Source organism: Lepidochelys kempii, chromosome 3 (genome assembly GCF_965140285.1).
Source record: "Lepidochelys kempii isolate rLepKem1 chromosome 3, rLepKem1.hap1, whole genome shotgun sequence".
NCBI classification, from domain to species: domain Eukaryota; kingdom Metazoa; phylum Chordata; order Testudines; family Cheloniidae; genus Lepidochelys; species Lepidochelys kempii.
The window spans coordinates 41,463,032-41,473,332 of record NC_136382.1 but is presented as its reverse complement, the minus strand read 5'-3'; the positions used below and the strand labels follow the sequence as shown (position 1 = coordinate 41,473,332).

The 10,301-nt window shown below is 47.6% G+C and overlaps 1 protein-coding gene across 1 annotated transcript; it reads right to left on the bottom strand.

Annotated features, from left to right (window-relative positions):
• Positions 1 to 9,588, bottom strand: LOC140908638 (protein CLN8). The gene is made up of 3 exons (XM_073336194.2): positions 9,160 to 9,588; positions 1,412 to 2,061; positions 1 to 324 (listed from the first exon to the last, which is right to left on the bottom strand). Exons 2-3 carry the CDS (start codon positions 1,949 to 1,951, stop codon positions 1 to 3), a joined length of 864 nt encoding a protein of 287 aa, XP_073192295.2. The 5' UTR covers positions 1,952 to 2,061; positions 9,160 to 9,588.
• Positions 9,589 to 10,301: the final 713 nt, after the last annotated feature.

The window sequence follows — 10,301 nt, the reverse complement described above, 5'->3', positions numbered from 1 at the left end:
CTATAACCTCTTCTTCTGAAATGTTCCACTATTTAATTTACCAGAAGATCCATTTTCCACTGCTGTATTTTGAAAGTTCCTATCAACTAGACCAAAGAGCCGCTGAGTTGATCTGTACATCCAGTATGGATTAAGTATTAATGTAAGTGTACTTAACCCCATGAAAAAGACAACAAAATATGAAAGTCCCAGATTTTCCACCACATCATTCCAATGGGAAATACACACCCACCACATGTGATAAATAAGGACCATGCGGCAGTGAAACATATGGATATTTACCCATTGGTTTGCCTTCCAAAAAAGGGTATTAGCACAGCCAATCTGGAAGAGACAACAACAAAGAAAGAGAAATGAGATTGCAGCTTCAAGATAAGACAGTCAGTGTTTTCTATAAATAAGAGACATATTTAGCTTTCCTGTTGTGTTTAGTGTAAACTGCCATACAAACATTCTCTCAATCATTTTTCTCTTGAGTGCTAAGAGATTGCACATTTATATAGCACCTTTTGTCCAGCAGAATTCTAAACCACTTTGCCACCTGTGTGCATACAACATCACTTAGGTGCAGCCACCTGTTGAAGGGAGAAAGACAATCAAAACAAAGCACCTCTCACAAAAGTTCAGGGGGGCTACCAGGGTCTGGGAAGTTATGGCAAACACCTCCCAAGCAAACCTTGACTCTAACTGCTCTAGCACCTACATGCACAGACAGGACCTTCAAGTTTAAGTTGTCATGAAAAGCATCACAGGAGGGCTGAGGTGAACCTGTCGGGGCTTGTGGCTGTAGTTTGAGAGTCCAGATATTTTAGAATTTATGCTTAAACCACTAAGACAGACCGCTTGGAACTCACTGCGGTTTCAGAAGCAGGGCTGATTTCTTCTCTCCCTACAAGCATGGCAGATCTCTTCAAAGCTGCTCTCCCTCTCTGCATCCATAGAATATATATACACACACTCAGATGTGTGAGCAAGCATGCACACGCCTTTAGTCTCCAGCAGAAACTGAATGGTCTATATTAAGCTTGTTGGAGCTGATGAGCTAGTCTTATGTTACTATTTTCAGTCTTAAATATTTTAAAAATAGAGTTTAGTCACCTAATCTTTAGTCCTCTGCACTAGATCCCAACTAGTGAATCTGTAAAGTAATTTTTTAAAAATCTTTCCATTTTCTTTCTTTGTTACAAAGTGGGCAAAATTTTTTAATATCTAACTATTTTAGCATGATATAAATAAGGATTCCCATGGTCATTTCACTTCAAGTTTGGATGGAAAAGTTCTTCCTTGATCCCAGAACTAATCTCTTAATTTGGAGGCCAATATTCCTTTGCAGATATTTTTTGAGCAGGAGGCAATGTGAGCTTTATAATGGAAACTTCTATCACCAATAATAAATACACCAAGTTATTACTTTTAAAAGCACATTGGAGATGCAGGTTGAAGGAGCACTCATCTCAAGTAGCAGTCCCATCAGTGGTAGATAGTGTCCAGACTTTATGTTTGTTATCACACCAAGAAGCCCACCAAAGGCAAATAAATTATGAACCACTGAGAACACATCAAACATCCTGAAAACAATATTAGACACATGAATAACTACATTTTCATGCAAGAAGAAGCCAGCAGCTATTAAGCAGTGAAACCAGCTCCACTTTTGCTCCGAATGCACTTGGTCAATTTGAAAAACTGGATCTATGAACAAGGCCCACAAGCCAGCTCCACAACTCTGAACTGCAAACAGGCCACTTGTTATAGACATATTCCAGAAGGCCTTCTCCTTTCCTGACAAAGTGCGATAACTGGCACTGAACCATGACGACAGCAAGTGAGCTAGAAGAAAGAGTCCCAGGTAGATAAAAAAGCCAGCTGCTAGTAACTTCCAACCAACTTCCCACAGAAAGTAGTCCCAGTCAAATATGTCTCTGGATGCTGCACTGTTTGCAAGATTCATTTCTTCTTCTTTAATTCGAAATATCTAGAGGGAGTCTGAAGGTTCTCAGCCATGTGTTGGTCTATGTTGAAGCTACTGAGCCTGTGCTGTTGTACGGAGCAGAAACCCATCTGCAATTAAAAAAAAAGAGAGACACATGTACGGAAGGCCCAGTGTATGTATATATATGATCTCCCCATTTATGAAAGCTCCACTAATATTTCCCAACAGTTCAGAACTGACAGAAAGACCCTCAAAATAAAATAACCTACAAAAAGATGGCCCAGTGGGCTAAACACTGTTAGGTGGCTACCTTACTTTTTTCAATAACCTAAAGAAACCACAACTGAGGCGTACAATTCTCCAGCGAAATATTTAAGCATTTCTGAACCTTCATTTTTTCATCTGTAGAGCCCTCTGGAAATGTCTACATCAGTGGTTCCCAAACTTGTTCTGTCGCTTGTGCAGGGAAAGCCCCTGGCGGGCCGGGCCGGTTTGTTTACCCTCGGCGTCCGCAGGTTCGGCCTTTCGCGGCTCCCAGTGGCCGCGGTTCGCTGCTCCAGGCCAATGGGAGCTGCTGGAAGCAGTGGCCAGTAGATCCCTCAGCCTGCGCCGCTTCCAGCAGCTCCCATTGGCCGGGAGCAGCGAACCGCGGCCACTGGGAGCCGCGATTGGCCGAACCTGAGGATGCAGCGGGTAAACAAACCGGCCCGGCCCACCGGGGCTTTCCCTGCACAAGCGGCGGAACAAGTTTGGGAACCACTGGTCTACATTGTATTTGAAAACCTGCAGCAGTGAGTCTCTGAGCCCTGATCTACAGACTTAGGCTTGTTCTATGGCACTAAAAACACCCATGTAGATGTTTGGGCTTGAGCTTGAGTTCTGGAAACCACGGAAGGGGTAAGTTTGAGCGCCCAAGCTGCAATGTTTACAGTGCTGTTTTGTGCCGTAGCATGAACTTTGGACTCTGAAACTTGCTGCCACTGGTTTTAAAATGCAGCATAGAAATACCCAGGAGGAAGGATGTTCACTGTGGGCTTCAGCCCGGGAAGTGCCAGAGGCTCCAACAGTGGGAACCAGGGACATTGAAGCCCAGGAGGAGACCCAGAAAATGGCGGAGGTCTGCGGAAACCCAGAGTTGCTGGGAGCTATCCGCGCTGAATAGCCTGGAAACTCCAGAGATGCTTCATGCTCAACTACAAGGGACAAGGTAGGAAGTAGCCCAGGGGGAGGAGGCAACCACACACCCTGGAACACTCAGAGTATTTCAGTCTGGATCCCTGCTGACTCAGTGGCAGAGACCCTTGCCACTGATAGAGTCCTGGGCTGGGAACTGTGGAGTAAGGTGGGCCTGGGTCCCCCCATCCCGGCTGTTACCCACCCCTAGGTTGTAGCCCACTTCCCCGACTGGCTTCTGGGCCACTCAGCTCCGAGAGAGGGGGCAGCCATCTTGATTCTGACAACCAGGCCATACCACTCTGAGAGCGGGCCGCCTCACTGACTCCGGCCACTAGACCTTACAGCCCTGAGAGCTGGGGCTGCTTTACTTACTCTGACCATTAGGCCTTACAGTCCTGACGGCAAGGGCAGTCCAGCTGACTTAGTCACTGGAGGCTGACCAATCACTGTTGGCCCAAAAGACCATGCCCCTTAACCCCCTGAGGGAACAGGGTCAGAGCCCCCAACTACTAGTGTTTGTCCTAACCAGGAGGCTCAGGGGCTACAGACTGATTGTTTGCTCTGCCCGGCTCAGGGGTCTGGAGTTCCTGACTGATTGCTTGACTCAGCAGGGAATCTCCACAACTGTGTAATGGGGTGTATCGACTCTACACTGGGCAAACAGAAGCAATCCCCTTGTTACACTGAGCCCCCATGAAATACCATAAGAGTCTTTAGGAATCAAACACACACCCAGTTTATAGGGTACAGATTAAAGCTGCAACAAACCAGATGCTCTGGGCCTCATTCTCATTCACACCAAGTCCACTTTACAATGCTTTGAAGTATAAAAGAGTCTTAACTGTTGGAGCAGAATAACCGTAAATGAGAACTGAGCCCTTGTAGACATGGGGTTTTTTTGTTTTTTTTTTAAACACAAAATAATAATCAGTAATAGTGTAAATATTCTTCTTTATTATATGTTTACATTAACCGACCTTTGATGCATGCAAATATGTACTTTGTTATCAGAAAAAACTCTTATCTACCTTTCATAACTGTTATTCTTCGAGATGTGTTGCTCATGTCCATTCCATGCTAGGTGTGTGCACACTCACGTGCATGGCTGCCAGAATCAGCTGTGTACAGGATGGTCTATAGGGAGGCCCTGGCTACTGCCTTGCCCTCGTCCATGATGGCCAAGAATTCCTGTCTCAACTCCTGAGACAGGGAGTTTGTAAATTTGGCCACTGAGTTCCAGACACTGAAGTCATATCTCCCCAGCAATGCTTGCTGGTTGGAGAGACGCAGTTGCAGGCTGGCCGTCGAATAAACCTTTCTCCTGAGTAAATCCAGCTTTTTAGCATCTTTATTTTTAGGGATTGCTCTCATTTGCCTCAGCCTGTCTTGTTCATTGGCAGCTGAGACCACCAGTGACCCTGGGGGAGGGTGGGAATACCTGTACTGATTGTCCTTGGCAGGGACATAGTAGTACTTCTCTGCCCGTTTAGGTGTTGGGGCAGAGAGGACGGGGTATGCCACAGTGTCTTGAATTGCTTGAGTACCCCATCATGCACTGGGAGTGCCACCTTAGAGGGAGCTGCAGCAGCCAATATATCAAAAAGGCTGTCCGTAGGCTCCTTAAGCTGCTCTGCCTCCAACCCCAAGTTCGAGGTGACAAATTTGAGGAGCTCCTGGTGGGCTCGAAAATCATCTGGTGGCAGCAGGTTGTCTCATCTGGAGAGGACAAGGAAGAGGCCATCATCACGGGAGGGACTGACTCCTCCTCCACAACCAGGGCAGACGGCCCCAGGGCCATTGTGGGTTTTGGTACCAGGGTCTGGTTTCAATTCAATCTCCGGTGGCCAGGTTGGTGCTAGGCTCTGCCTCTCTGAGACTACTGAGGACATTGGCGAGGAATACGATCCTGACATTGGTGGGAGCCCGTAGGGGTCCAATAAGGCCATTGCACTGGCCATTGTCCCAGTGGCCAACCCATCGATGGACCCACAGCGAAGTCTGGTCCAGACGGCCAGTGTCATGAAGGGGAAGGGATAGCTTCCTCCTCTGACTCAGACTCCTCCCTCAGTGACCCAGGAGGAGCTGTTGCTACTGTCTCCAGTTGGCTGTGATGCAGAGACAAAGGTGGTGCTGCACTGGAAACTGGTGGCGGGCGCTGGAGACCGGTGCCAGAGACATACGGTGCGGTGATGGAGAGCGGTGCCAGGGGGCCAATGACCGGGAAGCTGGAGAATGGTGTCATGACGCTGGAGATCAATGCCGTGGATCTGGCGACTGGTGACAGGACAGGCACCTGCATCAGGTTGAGGCCCACTGGGGCAGCCCCATCGAGGGCTTCCCTCTTGAAGTGACCACCTTCGCCAACTCCACAGACGGGCGAGAGTCTCTAGGCATGGACAGAGCTGAGAATGACATGAGGTCCTTTGCTGCCTGAAAAGCCTCCAACATTGAGGGAGCTTGGAGGTGTAGGGGTTCCGAGCTGTTCCTAGGTGTCAGTGGTGGGTCCTTAACAGGCTGGATGCCTTAGAAGGCATAGCTACCGCCAACTACAGCTCTAGGGAAGACGAGCAACCTGGCCCGGGTCTCACTTTGTCAGGAGCTCCGCACCTGTCCCTCCGCAGCACTGGGGAGCGTCTCCTGTCGCCGTGCTGTTTTTTTGTGCCTCTTCTTTGGCATAGGGGAAGGGGAACGGTGCCAGGAAGAGCCCGATGCTGGCGGAGCACTCCGCACCAAGGCTGACATGCTTGGTGCCAAGTTGGAGTGGCAAAGCTCTGAAGCTGAACGAAGGGCAGCTTCTATTAACAGGGCCTTCAGACAAATATCCCTGTCCTTAAGCATGAGAAGCCTGAAGCCCTTGCAGACCCTGCACTTTCTTTGATGTGAGCTTCCCGAGGGACTTTAAGCAGCTCACCACTCTAACTGAACTACTGCTTACACTAAAAATTATGTCTAGAGAAAAGTCCAAGGAAGTCCACAGACAAAACCCCAAGGGAGCTTCCAGTTGTAAGAGACAGTCCAGCAACCATCACGGGTAGTAAGGAACTGAAAGGGCACGGAGCTGGTGGCACCCCATATACCGGCGCATGAGCGCGGGGCACCAGGGGCGCTGGAGCTGTCCGTATGGATACCACAGGAGCTGTCCGTATGGAAAAAGTTCCAGCAGTCATGCACACACCTAGCATTTAATCGACATGAGCAAACACTTGAACTTTTTAATCTTTTTGTGCATTAAGTCATGTTATGAAAAATTTAGGTCCGTCAAGCGATTAAAAGAATTAATTGTGATTAACTGCATGATTAATCGTGCTGTTAAACAACAATAGAATACTATTTATATAAATATTTTTGGATGTTTTCCACAATCGCTCAGACAAACAAGTTTGTTTACATTTGCAAGAGATAATGCTGCCCGCTTCTTGTTTACAATGTTACCTGAAAGCAAGAACAGGCATTCACATGGCACTGTTGTAGCTGGTGCTGAAAGATATTTACATGTCAGCTGCTCTAAAGATTCATATGTCCCTTCATGCTTCAACCGCCATTCCAGAGGACATGGGTCCATGCTGCTGATGGGTTCTGCTTGATAAAGATCCAAAGCAGTGCAGACTGATGCATGTTCATTTTCATCACCAGAGTCAGATGCCACCAGCAGAAGGTTGATTTTCTTTTTTGGTGGTTTGGGTTCTGTAGTTTCTGCACTGAAGTGTTGCTCTTTTAAGACTTCTGAAAGCATGCTTCACACTCCGTCCTGATCAGATTTTGGAAGGCACTTCAGATTCTTAAATCTTGGGTCAAGTGCTGTAATTATCTTTAGGAAATCTCACATTGTTACCTTCTTTGTGTTTTGTAAAATCTGCAGTGAAAGTGTTCTTAAAACGAACAACATGCTGGGTCATCATTCAAGACTGCTATAACATGAAATATATGGCAGAATGCGGGTAAAACACAGAGCAGGAGACATACAATTCTCCCTCAAGGAGTTCAGTCACAAATTTTATTAACACATTATTTTTTTAACTAGCGTCCTCAGCGTGGAAGCATGTCCTCTGGAATGGTGGCCAAAGCATTGAGGGGCATACAAATGTTTAGCACATCTGGCATGTAAATACCTTGCAGTGCTGGCTACAAAAGTGCCATGCGAACATCTGTTCTCACTTTCAGGTGACACTGTAAATAAGAAGCGGGTAACATTATCTCTCGTAAATGTAAACAAACTTGTTTCTCTTAGCGATGGGCTGACAAGAAGTAGGACTGAGTGGACTTGTAGGCTCTAAAGTTTTATATTTTGTTTTTGAGTGCAGGTATGCAACAACAAAAATCTACATTTATAAGTTGCGCTTTCACAGTAAAGAGATTGCACTACAATACTTGTGTGAGGTGAGTTGAAAAATACTATTTCTTCTGTTTATCATTTTTACAGTGTAAGTATTTGTAATAAAAATAATATAAAGTGAGTACTGTACACTTTGTATTGTGTTGTAATTGAAATCAATATATTTGAAAATATAGAAAAACATCCAAAATATTTAATAGATTTCAATTGGTATTCTATTGTTTAACAGTGCGATTAAAACTGCAATTAATCATTATTACTTTTTTTACTCATGATTAATTTTTTTAGTTAATCACACTAGTTAACTGCAACTAATTGACAGCCCTAGAAACATTATTTAAAGTTTTCAAAGTTTACAAAAAGACAGCCCTGTTTCTTACAGTTCTCTTCTGTGAGGTGTTTTCACAAAGTACGCAGCATCACAGGTGTGCACATTTGCAGGCCTTGCATGCACAAAAATAACAGAAGTAAGGAAACAGGACAAATGGACCAAGCATTAATTCACAAATGTCCCTGGAAATCATATGTAGCTAGTAGATGAAGAAATAGTCAGAAAAAGAGTAAAGTGTGATAAGCTTGCAGCTGCAGCTTTGATTACTAGCACAGTTTGTAGTGCATGGATACCTCATGATGAAGGATACGATTTGGGCATGGATTCCATGACTTTAACAGATCTCTGTAAATTTGGGAGTGCTCTGGCTGTGCAACTCTCCCCCAGTGTGGGGCTCCCCAGAAGCTCCCCCATGCTCCCGGAACAGTGGGGCTCCAGCTGTCAGCCCAACCCCCTCATCTCCAACCCCTTTACCCCCAGCGTGGTGGGGCTCAGGCTTTGGCTGTCAGCTCCACGCAGCGTGGCTCAGACTTTGGCTGTCAGCCCCACCATGACTTGATTTTGTACATTTTTACAATGACTGTTCTGTGAATTTGGGTTAATTTAACACAGTTTGACTGGGAGATAGAAGAGGAAGCCATCTGGATGCTTAGCAGCATAAGTAAAAAGCTTCTACAGCGATGCCTTCTTTTCCTGCTCCCCAATATAATAAATAACAGAAGCATCCTTATAGCTAGAGAGCAATGGAATATTGTTTGTTTATATTCTCAGAGGGCCTGACTCTGCGCTCCTTTGTACCAGAGTAACTCCACTGGCCCTTCCTTCCCACTGCCTTGCACCTTGAACCGGTGGGGCGGGAGAGTTAAGAATTCTAATCTGGTAGCATTTTACACTCACCCTGCTCAGATGTAGACAACTATGCACCGCACAAGGAAGTGGGGAATCAGGCCATTAACGTCAGCATAGTTTACACTGGTGTGAAGAGAGAGTCCCAGAAACCTTCCTTTCCCGACAGAGAAAGCAAAACACCCTCCAACCCACTCCCTCCCCTCAGCACAAGCACAGTTACATCCAAGCTGTGTGAAATTCCCCTGACTTCACGCAGTAGCCTTTCTCCAGGAAGTAGGATGTTTTCTCAGCATTTAACCAAAAACAGAAGTTACTTAACGCGGTCGAATCCCCATTTCCTCCTCCCCACATGAAGGAACAGTACAACACACAGGAAAATATTTGCAAAAGAATCAGAACAGGAGGGGAAAACAACAACAACGAAATGCAGGTTCTCCGAGATGCAGGTTCTCCGAGGCGCGCCCTCAACATTCAGCAAAGTGAGTGCTGTAATTAATAAATCCCTTCTCCACGCGGCAGCCTTTGCAGGCTACTTACTGGCTGGTCTGCTTCACTTGCTCTGCACTTTCTCCCCGCAGCCTCTGTGCTTTCCTCTCACGTGCTCAACAGCAGCGACCGGCCGACTGCAAAACAGAGAAGTCCGGGCTGCTTCTTCCACCTTTGCAGAAGCAGCTGCAACAGCCTTGAGCCCCAGCTCCCCACAGCAGCAAGGAGAGACACCTGCACACACGGGATATTGTTGCTTCCTCCTGCGCTACCCTTTGTTTCTGCCTGAAGCAAACCGTCACGCTCTCCCTGGAGCGGGGAGTGGAGCGCAGCAAATGACCCGCTTTGGCAAGCCCGACTCTGCGGTGGTTGTTCCCAGTTCTTGGATTTGAATTCCGCAGCGCAGGAGCGGGGGTCAGACCACACTCTGCCTCGCCGCTGTATCCAAGTTTCTCGTTGCACTGAACAAAAGGGCGATCGCCCCCCAGTACAGAGTCCTGAAGTTTGTGGCACCCTGGAGTGCGTTGCTGTTGGCGAGGATGCAAAACGTGTCTGGTGAAAAGCCAGCCTGAGCCCAGCTCGAACCACTGAGCTGTGGAGACACGTGGGAGCTGGAACCCAGGGACAGACCCCTCCAATACCCCGCTGTGGGCAGGAAGTGTGTGTGTGTGTATCCTGCACTGAAATAGTGTGTCACACGCGTGTGTTGGCGGTACCGTGCCTCGACTGCGGTATATGAAGGGACCCACGTCTTGGTTTTGTGCAGCTTGGTGTGGGACGTTTCTCATTGGCCATAGTCACGGATTTCCCTCTCTGGGTGGCGCCCTTCCCCAGGGCAGGAGCCTCTCCAATGTGCCCTGCAGAAGCAGGACTGGGGCGGGGATGAGCGGGGGTTGGGGAAGGCAGGGTGACTGGGGAAACCGGTGGGGAGTACTGGAGAGAGTCTGGGGGAGCACGCGGAGTAAGGTGCCTGGGGGTTGGGTGGAGGGGGACTGCGGACGAGAACAGGTTAACGGGGGGTGGGAGGAGGAGAGGCGGGTAACTGAGCCTGGACCAGGTGGGGAAGGGTGATTGGAAGCATTGAGAGCCTCAAGCATGACTGGGGGGAGGGGAGATATTGGAGCAGCCTCCCCCACCTACATTACTTCCACTTAGCTTCCCTCACTCTAGCTCTGTGCCCCATTAGTCTGCTC